This window comes from Eptesicus fuscus, chromosome 15 (genome assembly GCF_027574615.1).
Source record: "Eptesicus fuscus isolate TK198812 chromosome 15, DD_ASM_mEF_20220401, whole genome shotgun sequence".
Lineage (NCBI taxonomy): Eukaryota > Metazoa > Chordata > Mammalia > Chiroptera > Vespertilionidae > Eptesicus > Eptesicus fuscus.
In genome coordinates, this window is record NC_072487.1 from 73,128,184 (window position 1) to 73,142,777 (window position 14,594).

Here is a 14,594-nt window from a genome sequence, read left to right on the forward strand (position 1 = left end):
GACCAGCAGAGCCTCAGCATACGCCCCCTGAGACCAGCACCAGGCTCTCAGGGGAAGGGCAGCTTTGGAAAAGGTCACGGGAGGGGCAGGCCAGCCTCGTGGCTCCCAGCCTGAGCTACTTTTGTGCGTGCCATCATGGTTTTAGCTTTACCTTTGGCATTTCTACAAAGAGCTCGCTTTAAAATGTTTTGGGGTCACTGGTGCCTTTAAAAATTTGGGGAAAGCTCTAGATCTGTATTTAGAAAAATCCACAGACTCACACAACTTTGCTTATAATTTCAGAAGGTAAATGGACCTCCAGACCCCAGGTGATGAATCCCTAGCTCTAAGAGAGCCCTGACTGGAGTGGTAGCAACAATAAAACACCCCTCCCAGCCAGCATGGAGCGAGTGTTTACCATACCCCCTATCCGTGTATTTATACACCCCGTCCTCCAGGTACTGTGGGACGTCAGGTGACACCCCTGAAGTCACATGGCTGGTGAGGGGCATATCCGGTATCTGAACCCAGGTCTGGATTGTCCAGCGACCACCCACTATAGCTCTCTTCTTTTTCTCCAACCAGAGTGAACTCCAGGGTAGGGAGGCCCAGGCTGACTTGTCTCTGTGTCCCTAAGACTGTTTTTAATCTTTGCTAGTCAGCCAGGGTAAAAATATAAAAATTTATGCTTCTTCTTTGTCAAGGTGTTATACCCTTCAAAAACCATCTTTACTGATGATTTGGTTATCTTCTGTGCTTACCTTTTGGTGTCCTTTGCCCATTTTTCAACTATCTTAGTATCTTTTATGATGTAGAAGAAATTTTCCCTTTTAATATCTTTTCTAAAGGTTGTTAAAAATTGATTTTAGAGAGAGAGGAAGGGAGAGGGAAAGAGAGAAAGAGAAACATCGATGTGAAAGAGAAATATTAATCAGTTGTCTCCCACACGTGCCCTGACCAGGGACCCAACCAAGACCCTTCAGTGCCTGGGATGCTGCTCAACCAACTGAGCCACACTGGCCAGAGCTCCTTTAAAATTTATAAGGCAAATCTGGGAAATCTTTCCTTTAAGGCTTTTAGGTATGGCATGCTTTCTAAAATCATGGAATAGGTATGAAATGGTATGCAAGTGTTTAGTATCGCCTACTGTTACAAAAAACATACAACAAAACTCTATGTGCCTCCCGCATCCTGCATTTCCCACGATGTCCAGGACCTATTAGCTCCCACCAGTAACCGCATTTCCAAACAGTTTTCCCTCCAACCCCTGCAGAGCTCTAGCAGATCTGACCTTTGGCAAAGGTCGGAAAATTAAATGATGGATGAAAATTAGTCAGAAAAACACTTAGCACTGAAAAGTTGGCAAATGGACGGAAGAGCAGAAGATGGCAGCAGTAAGACTGTCATGCGGCACCGTTGAAATGGCCAGTTCAGAACATCCTCCTTTGATGTTATATATACAGGCATCGCTGGGGAGGGCCAGGCGAGGCATCCGACTACTGAGGACACCGCGGAGAAAGCGTGGGGCTGGGGATAGGACCCCAGACTGGGAGTCAGGAGCCCTCGGCTCAAGTCTCCGTGGCCTCCTCTCCTCACGGTGGGGCTTTGACAGGTCCTTGAGCCTCAGTTTCTTCTTCTGTAAACAGGGGGGAAGAACCCTACCTCTTCTGAGGGTCTCGTGAATACAGGAGCACCCAGCACAAGGCAGCCAGGGCGGTGTCACTGAGGGTCCTCTCTTCCTGTCCTCTGATAGATGAGAGCTGACGGTTTTGAAGTTGTTCACTGCCCACCTTCCCCATCCCACACGAACAAGTCACTGTCTCTGCTTTTGAATTTCCAGGACTAAGTGTAAGTTACTTACTGAGAGACGTTTCCTTGAAGGCATGTTAACAGCGGAGCTGCAGGGAGAGGGCCACAGAGATGCAGTGACGTGAAGCATGGGAAGCTTTTTGTCAATGAAGCTGCGTTCTCGGTGTGCGTGGGCAGAGCTCTCCCTTCGGAACAGTGCAGAGTGCCCGGCGGTATTTCCCTTGGCTCCCTCCCCTTCTGCAGGGCAGCCGTGCCCGGAGCGCCAGGCCAACACTGACGAGGCCGCACAGGGCTCTGAGTGGAGTGAGCGCCCCCACCCTCTCTCTATAAAGACCGTATTTACACTCTCGGGCTGCAGCTGCGGGATGTTCCGCGTGCAGGGAAGTGCAGCCGCCATGGCCGCGCTGAGTCTGTGAGTTTCCTTAGGGAAGCGGCACAGGGAGGCCTCCGGAGAAGGAAGGTGGCAACGGGAACACAGGCATACAGGTCTTGGGCCCCCAAACCTCCGTGCCAAACTTGGTAAGTGTGGAGGTGATCAGGTTTGGGTGCCACAGTCCCCTCCCTGCTTCCCCCCTCCTGGCTGGGGTACTTGACAGAAGAGGGGGCAGGCACCCAAGGAACATAGCCACCCAGAAGCCAGGCACCACGTACTGATGACGGATCCAGGGCATGCTGTCCCCAGCGCAGGGTCTCTCTGGTAAAAGAGTGGAGCCTGCAGCCAGGCCAGACCTGCGTGTAACTTCCTAGTCCCGGTTCCTCCTGCATCCCGGGCAGCCTAACTTGCCCACCCAGGCCCCAGCAGAGAAACAGGCTCACAAACTGCACCACCTCTCCATACAGTCACCCTCCTGCTGGGGACGTGGCCTCATGAATGTCTGCCCAGGTTGACTGGAAGCTCCTGAGGCCAGCAGCTAAGACGTGGGTAGACCGGGGGGCCTGTGTGGGCAGGAGTGACGCCTCTCTTCCCTGGCTTGTCTGGGGTGAGGGGGCAGGGCAGAGTCCTGCCTGGCCATGAGCTGGACGAGGCCGAGTGGCTGGCCAGCAGCTTTTCAGGCCTCTTCACCCATGATGCCCAAGGCTCTGGGTGTGACCACCTGAGGCTGTGCAGAGGCCCCGTGGCCTGTGGAGAATGTTCTAGGGATGTGTTAGTTCATACATGGGCACAGGGGAGGCTTCTGTGATGTCACCGAGACACACTGCTCTTGCGTGACAACCGTATGCTGGTTTCAATTATTCCCACTGATGGTCTCTCTCCAAAAAGTCTTTTCTCCACTCCCTGAAACGTTTCTCTAACAGAAGAAATGACTAGTTGTTGAAATTGGACCTGGACTTTTCTAGCCACATTAACCCTTTGCACTTGCTTGCTTTTTTCTCGATTCCTTTATTCTAATGCTAAGCGTGTCGAGTCACACTCGACATTCGAGTGCAAAAGGTTAACCTATCGGAGAGCCGGGGCGTGTGGAATGCTTAGGCGGAGTCCTGCCCAGCCAGAGACAGGATCCTGGGCACCCCTGCAGGCAGGCGCTCAGACACCTGTGGGGGGTCGACTATAGGTGCTGCTCACTCACGCCTTGTCTATCCAGCAGGCTTGGGGAAGGAATATTTTGGTTATGAACGTATATATTCCATGTCAGTCACCACTTTTGAGTGAACCAGAGTACAAAACAATAACCTAAACACCAGGAAGCTGGTGCGTTCCCACAGGCTACTCAAGTTCAAGTTCCTGCAGGGCTCAGAGTTGACATCATGAACGTTGTTTCTGGTCCTTCGGTGGAGAGGGTCCAAATGCTCATGCTTGCTGTTCAGGCCACTTAACCTGCCCTCCGACGATGGGCACAGGGCCAATGAGCGTCTCAGGAGTTTACAAAAGTGTTCGAGGCCTAAGAAAATCTGTTCACTCTAAAATATGAAAAGAGAACTACAAAATCAAAATTTATAAGCAGGTAATTAAATTTCTGCAAAGTTTAACAAGTTGTCAAATTCATTAATTGTTAAATTTAGTCTTCATTAAAATGTTATTACTTTTGAAAACAATTTGTAGGTAGATTTTTCTCACTCCCCAAGAATTCCTGAACATGCCTGATGTTTGCTGAGAAATCAGAGCCAACCATAAATTGTGTTACTCTTGGCCAAATGATTTCAAAAGCAAAATTATTAAAATCCTTTTAGAATTCTTACAGCAAAAAGTACAGGAGGTGTGTGAGGTGGGCGTGTTTCCACGCATCTGGTACACTCTGAGGCCTCCCAAACCAGAACTCCTGGGCCCATGAAGAGCTTGTGGGGATCCTGCTCCTGCCAGTTTGACCTCAGGACACACAGTGCTCACTCCTTGGTTTCCATCAATACCTTGGGCAGGGGAGAAACAAGGACTTGCAAGCAATTTTAGAAAGAAGAGGTTAGACCAGGAGGGGCGGCGGTGGCTCCTGGTGTGAGAGGTGAGCAGCTCCCTATGGCTCCCCAGGACCAGCGGGAGTGGAGTCCTGGGGCTCCGGTGCGTGGGTCAGCGGTGCCCGAGGCTGCAGGGGTGAGGGAGTTGCAGAGGTGGGAGCACACGGAGGCGCCTGGGTGCAGTGCTGAGGATGCCCAGAGACTGTCGGTGCTGGTCTACAGGCACCTCTCGGAAGAGCCTCTCAGACCCACTGTGTGCACAGGTGGCGGTCCTGCAGGCTCCCAGCCCCTCCGCCACTTCCAGGAAAGGGAATCAGCTTAGGGGCTTGTTCTTAGAGAATTCATGTTGGCTTTCATTGATCACCTTTTAATTTTCTAAACGCCCACAAACCCCTCTTTATAATCTTTTCCATATTTTTTCTGGGGCTTGACCACAAGCCAATTAGTATATAGTTCTAGTATTTCATCCTTTTTCTCTTTCTGAAAACAAGACACTTGCCCAGCACTAAGCCCAGTCCTCGTGATTTCTCGGTGATGCTGGCAGTGGTTCTGAGAACTCACTGCAAGGCCCTCAGCCCTCCTCACGCCCTCCTCCAGGAAGGCTTCCCCAAGCCCAGAGGACTGCTTGTCCTCCTCGGGGTTCCCATGTCTTGCTTAGTTATCTCTCCTGGGATATAATAGGAGTGATGATGACTGTGCATTTAGAGCCCTTACACACTCTTTCATCTCATCCTCGGGAGTCCCTGCAGCAGTGAGGAAACTTAAGGCTCGGCAGAAAGTGGACGATCTGGGATTAGAACTCAGCTCTGCCTTCTTGGTCCTGGTCCCTTCTCCCTCACTGTGCCGTGGCTGTCACACCGTATTAGGATTGTTGGGGTCTCACTCCCCACCAGACTGTGGCCTCCTTCGGGGCAGGAACCTTCTCAGGGGCGTGGTTATGGGTTCATCTTTCCAGCCTAGCGCCCCACATGCATTCCTCCATCTCCCGTTTCCTCACCAACATCAGCTCAATCCCTTTGTCATCCTCATTCTGTTCTTTTCAGTCTGAGGACCAATAATAAATCCATCTGGAAACAGGGACCCCACGACAGGGGATAATCAGGATGCAGACCAAACCATGGGAGAGGAAACCTGTGCTGTGGGGAGTCTGGGCAGCGGGTAGTAGAAAGTCGGCACGGGATGGATTGTCTGTTCTTTTGGATGTGACTCTAGCATTCCACTTAATTTCAACATTTAGAAATTTAATAAAGAAAACTATTATATTTGTCACTTAAACTAAACATTTTTAGCAAAATTATTCTCTATATGTGCACTAATTTTAACTTAAATTATTGTATCCAAAAAAATCTATTAAGGGACAATCATTTATCCATTTTTAAAAAATGACAAAGCCACTCTGGGTCCTGTAGCTCCATTGGCTCATCTTGGGGTACAGGGCCAGGATCATCAATCAGGCTTATGTCACATGCTCTGCTTCCAGAGTCATGGCAGGGGCCCTCTGCCCCGGGGAGCGTAGGAGGCACTGTCCTGCTGCCTGCGTCCTTCCTGGCCCTGACAGAGGCCACTGGGAAGTACGCGGCGTTCCTTTTACAGCAGCGGGCTGGCTGCCCACTGCACTCAGCAAACCTAACCGGCTTCGCTTAGACACGGCAGGAGGGTGCCAACTCAATTCTCCTTGTCACTTTCCCGGGGAGCATCTCAGGGTTTTGATACAGTCCCCTGCGTAGATTCGCCACAGCAATCCTTTTGTTGACTAGTGAGCTGGCCACAGATGCCTGAGCTCCAGGATTTTCTAGATAACTTCCAGTTTGCCTAGTGCCAAACTGTTGCGATTTCCCCATCACAGGATGCCAGATCACCACTTTTAACTGTAACAAGTTGATAGTTTATCTCCCGGGGCCGTAAGCACTTAGCCAAATGTTTTCCTTGGAAAAGGCCTGCGTCATAGAGGAAGAGCTCACCATCGCACTCAAAGGCTCTCTCTGTGACCCGGTCCCCGAGGTACCCAGGAGGGGAAAAGAGAAAGCAAAGCTACAAGGCAGATGACCCAGCTCTCACTGGAGTGGCTTTTGTTTATCAGGAAGCCAGCAAAGAATGCTCTTAGAAATATCACTGGATTACGTAGTTCGTAATGAATTTGGAAATCTTATTTTGTTCAACAATAACACTAGAAACTAGACAGCGCAGTGCAGCGCACAGCACGAGCTCTGGAGGCCTGAGGGCTGGGCTGTGCTCCCCGCAGCTGTGATGGAAAGGCCCCGTCAGCCGTGCCTGGAGTCCCCCTCGCCATCCTCAGTTTCCAGGTGCTTCTCCCGCCCCCCACAGCGCTTCAGGCTTGGAAGCTGGTTGGCTAGAGCTGGCAGAACACCCGACCAATAGCGTTTCACCTGGATTGAAGATTGCTTGACCTCCAGAAGGAACAGAAGCCCCAGTGTGATAGATCTCATTTTTTATTTTAAAACACGCCACCGTGCTAGGGAACCACAACCTAATGTACATACTTCCCACCTCATAGCAGGACATAAAATAAGAGGAAAAAATCCATCTAGGAAAACACTTGTTCAAGTTGCCTGTCCTTTCTGGCCTGCACAGTTGCCGCCCATGTGGCCCTAGGAGCAGTTCAGAGCTCCTGAGTTTTATATATCTAGAGTTAACCTAGTTAAAGGAATGAGGGCTTTAGACTTAGCTCTGTGTTGCAGTAGCCCTAGAGAATTTGGCCAGATTTATCTACGGCTTCGGTTGGTCCATTTACTACAAGTCAGGTGCACAGTATGTTTTCTGTGGGAGAGCTCGATTGTTTTAGACATGCTGTATTGTGATGCTAACTTAATTCTGCCTCTCCCTCTCTCTCTCTCTCTCTCTCTCTGTCTCTCTCTTTTTGCTTTTTGGCGGCATAAATTCACTACAGTCTTTTTTTGTGTGAATAGTGAACTGGCCACAGAAGGTTGGTTCAATTGGTTCCTCCTAGGCCTGAGCAAGGAGGCAGGCAACATAGTGTCCCCGGGTTCTCAGCAACAATGTCTCCTGTTACTAGAAAGGTGTAAGTTCTAATAGTAAGTTCGCCAATGCTGTTCCCAGAGCTCTTTTACAAGGAGCTGCTTGGAACCTGGTACATGAAATAGTGACAGAGGGTCAGGTCCCAGCAGCTGGCACGTGGGCCGGGGCAGGCATTTATAGAGTGATTTTCACACCGGTTCCCCTCCAGCCTTTCCATGGAAATGTGCAGAATGGTTAAGACAGATTTGGGTTTGAGCCTTGGCTGAGCTATTTAATAGCTGTGTAATCTTGGCTAAGTTACTTAACCTCTGAACCTCAGTATCCTAGATCAGCCGTTTCAACATTTTTCATCTCATGGCACACATAAACTAATTACTAAAATTCTGTGGCACACCAACAAATATATTTTTTGCCGATCTGACAAAAAAATAGGTATAATTTTGATTCACTCCCACTGGATGGCTATTTGTGTTGGCTGTTGCCATATTTTTATTTGACAGTCTAAGGGAAAAGAAGTCAGTGCCCCTGGCCACCCCGAGTCCCGCCCCCAGCCTGCTTTAAAAATTTGCATGCTTTAAAAATTCTTGAGGCCACCAGTTGAAAATCGCTGTCCTGGATGGTGGAAGTCCAAGGACCAGTCTTGGCTCTGCACTGGCAGGCCCTGGGGCGGGAAGGCAGAGAGGCCCTAACACGCTCTAATATTTTATGATTCTGTGGCCCCTTCGGACTCTATTGAGAAACAAACTGAGCTGATGATGTTATCTGCCTCAAGAGAGAAAACAGCTAGAAATGCCTACTCCTCTTGGTTTTCAAAGATTCGTTTCAGACAAGGCCTCTCTGCGGCAGCTGGTGGTAGCAGTGCTTTCCTTTCTTTCCTTCCAGAAGGGCGCTGGGCCGGAGGGCTGACTTGTGCCTGGCTGTGCCTGGGTTGAGCTCAGGAAGGGTGTCCCAGGCCTCCCAGAACCCGCTTGAGAGCAGACAGAGCTGAGGCTCCATCCTGTCCTCTCCTTTGCCTCATGCATCCTTTCTCTCCAACAGACCCGGTTGATGTGTGTGTGTCCAAGGCACACAGCTGGAGAAGGAGGTCAGGGGACTGTGAGCATGAGAAAGAGCGGAGAGGAAGCGAGGCAGGAAGGGCAGCAGGACCAGGCCTTATCACCGGCATCATCCTAACCAAAATGCCCAGGCTCCTCAGACCTGAGAGAGACAGGACAAAACCCAAGTGAGATGCAGGGGAAGCTGGAGGCTGCCGGTCTCCCTCCTCAGGCTCTGAGCACCTAGGCCTGGCCCGGGGCCAGTCTGTTCTGTCTGGAGCAGCCTGGAGAGTGCAGCTCAGATAAGCAGTGGTGGCTCCCTAGTCCCTGGGGAAGGGCACTGAGCGCTGAGCCGCCTAGACAATGAGGAGAGTGGATGGCTCTGAGATTGCGGAAGGAAAGATTTAGAAGCTGCCAAGCTTGAGTGCAAAGGTGTTTAATTGCAAAGGTGTTTCTGGCTGAGTGATGTCCCCAGGCTCAGAGAATCTGTTGGGCAAGAGCATAGAAGAGGCCCTGACCGGTTTGGCTCAGTGGATAGAGCGTCGGCCTGCGGACTGAAGGGTCCCAGGTTCGATTCCGGTCAAGGGCATGTACCTTGGTTGTGGGCACATCCCCAGTAGGGGGTGTGCAGGAGGCAGCTGATCGATGTTTCTCTCTCATCGATGTTTCTGACTCTCTATCCCTCTCCCTTCCTCTCTGTAAAAAAAATAATAATAATAAAATTAAAAAAAAAAAAAAAAAAAAAAAAAAAAAGAGCATAGAAGAGGTTTTGTTTTCCAGGACCAGAACCTGCCCCTGGCTCTTGGAACAGGCCTGATAAGCGCGCTCTGCTGATTGGCTGAGAGAGACCATCTGTCTTTTCCTCTCCGCTTAGTCCAGCACCAGGAAAGGGAAGGGAACACGGAACACACCAGGGTGTTGCCACCGTGACTGCGCAGCCCATGATTTTCACTGTGTTCCTGATTTCAGGTACTTTGTTATGTTGGTCCCAGAAATTCTCAGAAAGTTCTGGAAATTTTGACCTTGATGGATGCTTTCTCTCGGAGAGATCCTTTGTCAGACCTGATGTACCGACTTTACAGGGTAGACTGGTGGGTGTTGGATGGGTCCCAGTGCATTCATGCATCTGCCACCTACCCCAGATTGAGTTCCTGCTCCCCTAGTCCAGCTCTGTGACCAGCACAGAGAAGGGGCTCTGCCATAGCTGGCTGTCCCGTGGGACATAATATCACACATGTCTGGCTGCACTGAGTTTCCACAACAAACTGTGATATTGTAACACTTGTCCCCACTTTACAGAGGAGAAAATTGAGGCTCAGGGTTAGGCAACTTTCTCATGAGCAAGCAGCTAACAAGGGGTGGATGCAGACCTAGGTCTTTATTCCTACACTGTATCCATCAGCTCGGGTGAAGCTCAGCAATGTCCTGGCACTGTTGAGTCAGAAACCAGAGATGCTTAGGTGAGAGGATATCTATTTCTCACCCACTGAGGTTGGCCTCACTCCCGTCAGGATTATAGTAACATTCAGCCGAGCCTTTATTTGGTGCCCAAAGGGCATGTTTTACCCTCTGGGTATTCTATCAAGATGTATCAACACGCCCTGCCCTCTCTTTGGAGCTTCTTATTTAAAACAGACGCATGTATAGTTAATCATGTGACTCTAGGCTGTAGATCAGCTGTAGAATGCCAGAGATAAAAAGGGACTGTTTATTTCAATCTCCTTATTTTAAGATGAAGAGACCAAGACCAAAGGAGACTCATAGCTACCATGTATTGAAACTACATGAGACCAGTACTGTGCTAAACACACTTTTTGAACTATTGCATTTAATCCTCAAGTAGGCACGATTTCAATCTATCCCCATTGACATATGGAGAAACTGAGGCTCTACAGGGTGGAGGGACTTGCTTACTGTCCCAGAGCTAATCCGTGGGGGAGCCAGAGTTTGAGCCAGGCCAGTCTGCTCCAGAGCGTGTGTTCCTACCCGCACACCCAGTGGAGGGCTTTCCTCGAGGGGCTGTGGGCAGGCGCTCTGCCCCACCCCACAGGTCTGCAGACAGTGTAGCCCTGTCTTTGCAGAGGCCACCCTCTTGGACGCAGGTTCAGCCCTCCCTGGAATTAGCAAGAAGCTGCTCTTCCAGTAGTAGTGGTTATTTTCAGAAGTGTGAAATATGTGTAAAATAGGATAGTTTCAGTAAAAATATCTCCCTGCTTATCCAGTGAAGTGGTACCAAAATCACTGACTTTGAGCAGATTTGTGGTTAATTTTTGCCAAGATGAATCTAATTCTCATGTGATAGCCATTCAGGAGGTTTGCAGGGTCCTGGGTGAAGGAGAGGCTGAGCTTCGGGAGCGGGGCTTCCCCCCAAGTGAGGATTCCCAGAGCACGGAGTCAGCCCTGCAAGGTCCTAACCCATGAGCAGGGTACTTATCCTCTTGATCTGTCTCTGTAAGGAGCTGTAGCAGTTAACGATCATACACACGAGATGGCCCAGCGCCGGTATCTTGGTCAAGCTTCAATACTTAACAGCAGCTCCATTCTCCCCCCAAAATGATATTCTGAGAATTACTATATTTTATGTTTATGATGAAGCATGCATTTGGGAGTCTATGGAATCATCACTGGAAATTCTGGACAGCACCAGACTCCAGCAAATGTGTGGGCTTTAACAGTAATCGCTCCCGTGCCCCAGCCCTACAATATGTTTCTCATACTGTTAACGAGAACACACTTTTCCTCTGGCCTGTCGCTTCTTCACTGGCACTTACCAAATGCCAGTTCTGTGCCAGGCACAGTACAAGAGCTTGCAGGGGAGACATCCTGCCTGCCAGCACAGAGCATCTAATGCAGAGCCCAGAAAACAACAGGCTTGGGTTCTCTCCTGTCAGAGCCAGAGAGCACTTATTTTGTTCTGAGACTCCCCCAGTTTCCTGGTTCTACCTCAGAGCATCAATCTAAAGAACGTGGTCCCCCTTGCACCCCACCAGTTCCAGCAGCTGGATCCAAGGGCTTATATGTCCGCTGGCCCAGCTTCAACTTACTGTGACTCTTCCCCAACTCTCGGCCTCAGCCAAGGGAAGCCTAGTGCCCGGCTCTGAGGCCCCAACGGAGCAGGCTCCGGGAAGGAACTTACCCGATGGCTTGTCTGTGGAGGACGGGAGGTTGGTGAGGGTGGGCATGGTGGGCAGGGGCGGCGGCAGCACCTTCAGGTTCTGATCACTCTGGATCTCGTTGGTGGAGAACTGGTTGATGATGCGGTTATAGGGGGACGGCTGGTAGACCTGGGGCGGGGTGGCCGGGGGCGGCTGGGGCACGGGTCTGGCCGCGGGCACCCGCTGGCAGTGCTCCTCGAGCTGCGCGATGATCTCGGACTGGTTGTGGGCCAGCGTGGCCAGGTGCTGGTACTTGTGCTCCAGGTCCTTGTACTTGCTGGCCAGCTGCAGCATGTCGGCCGTCTGGTTCAGGATCCGGTTCTCCAGCTGCGAGAGCTCCAGCGCGTTGTCCCGCTTGCGGATGATCTCATGCAGGAGCTGCATGTAGAGCTGCGTGACGCGCGAGTTCATGTTGCGGCTCTCCTTGCGCAGCAGCTTCACCTCGCTCACGATGCCGCCGTCCACCTCCACCAGCTGCTGCAGCGCCTCGATCTGCCGCTTCTGCTTGAGCAGCTCGCTGTTGAGCAGCTCCAGCTCCTGCTTGTGCACGCGGTTCTCCAGGAGCACCTCGGGCTCCTTAGAGTTGACGCAGATGGCGCCCGTGACCCGCTGCTGGGGCACAATGAAGGTGTAGGTGCACTTGTCCGGCGACTCGCCGGCCCGCTTGTACCTGTTCAGGTAAATGAACTCGCCTGGCGAGCCCTCCTCGGTGCCCTCCAAACCCTCCTTCTGGCCGGCAGCCGCTCCCAGGGCGGCCAGCAGTCCCAGCCACCAGCACGTCGCGCACAGCGCCCTCATGGTCCTTGCAGAATGGTGGCTTTTCTTTGCGAACGGAGCCTATGAAAACCTGAAAGTAAACAAAAGGGGAGACTCAGTAACAGCCCTGTCACTGCCAGTGGCCTGTGCCATAAATGAGCTCAGCCTTCTCCAGGCAGATCTTTCCAAAAATGCACTCCAGGAGGCAGCTCTCTGGAAGCAGCAGCAGGAGACAGGCAGGCCGAGCAGAGATAGAAAGGGAGAAGGGAGACCAGGCATTGGAAGGCGGGAGCCAGCTCCAGTGCCCACGGCCCGAGAGCCTCCTGTGGGCAGCTGGGAGCTGGGAGGGGAGGCAGAGGCAGGGCTGTCCTGTCTGCCTTCTCCTCTGTCCCACACCCCTCAGACCAGTAATCTCCCCATTCTACACGTTCATAACCCCCTGGACTTGCCTTTTGTAACACCGATCACAGATTTGAGGAATTAGAATCCTTTGTGATTCCATCTGCTGGACCCTGCGTTCCATGAGGACAGGCACTGTGTCTGATTCAATCCTGCATCCCAAGGGTGCTGCACTAAGCGAAGTTCAGCAAATGCTTGGTAAATGAATGAATTGCTAAATATAGTATGAAAGGTGCTCAGTTTCTAGCGGACAATGTGAATGGGAGGATGTATCCGGCCCCGTGGCTTTGTTCGTGTGTTAGCCAAGCTGTAAAGCCCAAACAGGAACAAACAACCGAGCTCCTTAAATCCAAATATTTGCCACAGCCAGTCACTGCACAGTCCCGATCCTTGCAATGTGATTAAACCAGGCGGGAGCAGAAAACAGACATGTGTCTCTGGAGTTGTTTCAGTTCTATTCTTGGGTCATTCCTACCTTCCCCAGTTACCCATCGAACATCTGTGGTGTGCCAGGCAGTGTGGCTGCCCAGACACTGCTGCACAGAGCCTGCCCTGCCCTCATGGGGCTTACCCATCACCACACATTCTCTAAGTGCTGGAAGGGGAAGAAGCGTTTGCTATGAAATAGTGTATCGGCGAACTGACCTTATCGGAGGGTCAGGAAAGCTTCCCTGAGAAAGTGACCTATCCGCTGACCCTTGAAGGATGAGTTAGGAGTGAGGCCAAGAGGGAGGGACAGCCGTGCGCAGATCCCTCCTCGCGCTACTCAAGGACGCGGCTCCAGCGATTCTCCCCCTCCTCTCCCGTATGATCACATTTTCCCAACAATCGTGCTGTTATTTCTCTCAACGTAAAGACTATCCTCTCCTGACCTCACATCCCCTCTCCAGCTACTGTTCCATTTCTCTGCTCCCCTTTGTAGCAAAACCCTTCACAGAGGTTCCTGTACTCAGTCTTTCCAGAAAGCCCTCTCTCGCCGTTCTCCTGAACTCACTCCTGTCAGGCCTGCCCTCTCCCCGCCACTCCAAGTGCTCTAGACAGATCACCAGTGGCCTCGCTTGCCAGACCAATGCCCAGTTCTTGGTCCTCGTTAAACTTTGCCTGTCAGCACTGTGGGACATGGCTGACCTCTCTCTTCTTGGACTTCTTTCCCCAACACCACTCCCTCCTCGATGCTCCTTCTCTGTCCTCTTTGCTGGCTCCTCCTGTTTCTGTCCTGGGGGCCCAGAGCCCAGCCCACCTCTCTACAGTTGGTGATCTTGCCCAGTCTTGCGGCTCTGATTACCTTCAAGCATTGATGACTCCCACCTTTATTTCTCCAGCCTAGACCTCACCCTTGGACTCTAGACTCATATCACCGAATGAGCCACTTCCTCTCCACTATCTGCTAGGCACCTCACCCTTAACTTATCCAGAAATGAACTCCTGGTATTCCCCATCACTCCATCCCCGCCTGTTCACCCAGTTTTTCCTTGGTTAGTAAATGGCAACTTCATTCTTTTGGTTGCTCAGGCCAACAACCTTGAAGTCATCCTTTCTTTCTTCCATACCCCACATCTAATTCACCACCAAATTATAATAGCAGTATCCTGGAACTCTTCCCAGAATCCTACTGCTGCTCCACTTCCTGCCCCTGGTCAGCCCACCTCCACCTCTCACCTGGACCTCGCTAGTCTCCCTGCTCCTGCCTTGCCTGCTGCAGCCCCTCCTCTTCCCAGCAGCCAGTGTGGTCCTTCTAAAAAAGTCAGGTCCGGTCACTCTTCTACTCAAATCTGCTCATCTTAGAGAAAAAGCCAACCGGTCTGTAAGGCCCTCTTAATCTGGCCCGCTTCCTCCCTGACCTCATCTCTGACTCCTCTCACCCTCGCTCGCACCGCTGCAGCTGCACTGCCCTCCTGGATGTTCCCCAGGCTCATCGAGCACCCTAATGACCCGGGCCTTTGCACCTGCTGTCTCCTGTCTTCAGCACTTTCCTCATTGCTCGCTGCTCTGCTTCTCCAGGTCTTTGCTGAAATATCACCTTCCCAGTGAGGCCCGCCCTGATTACTTAACCAGTTAACACACGTTCAAAACAGAA

At 51.4% G+C, this 14,594-nt stretch overlaps 2 protein-coding genes across 5 annotated transcripts in view; one reads left to right on the forward strand and one right to left on the reverse strand.

The window, feature by feature from the left end:
* Nucleotides 1–14,594, forward strand: part of RALGPS1 (Ral GEF with PH domain and SH3 binding motif 1) — a 222,463-nt gene that overhangs the window by 127,757 nt on the left and 80,112 nt on the right. The gene's annotated exons all lie outside the window — the stretch shown is intronic.
* Nucleotides 1–14,594, reverse strand: part of ANGPTL2 (angiopoietin like 2) — a 33,431-nt gene that overhangs the window by 7,161 nt on the left and 11,676 nt on the right. The window contains exon 2 of the mRNA XM_008155317.3: nt 11,344–12,209. Within this exon, the coding sequence (XP_008153539.2) occupies nt 11,344–12,160 (817 nt within the window). The 5' untranslated portion in view covers nt 12,161–12,209. The remainder of the gene's footprint in view (nt 1–11,343; nt 12,210–14,594) is intronic.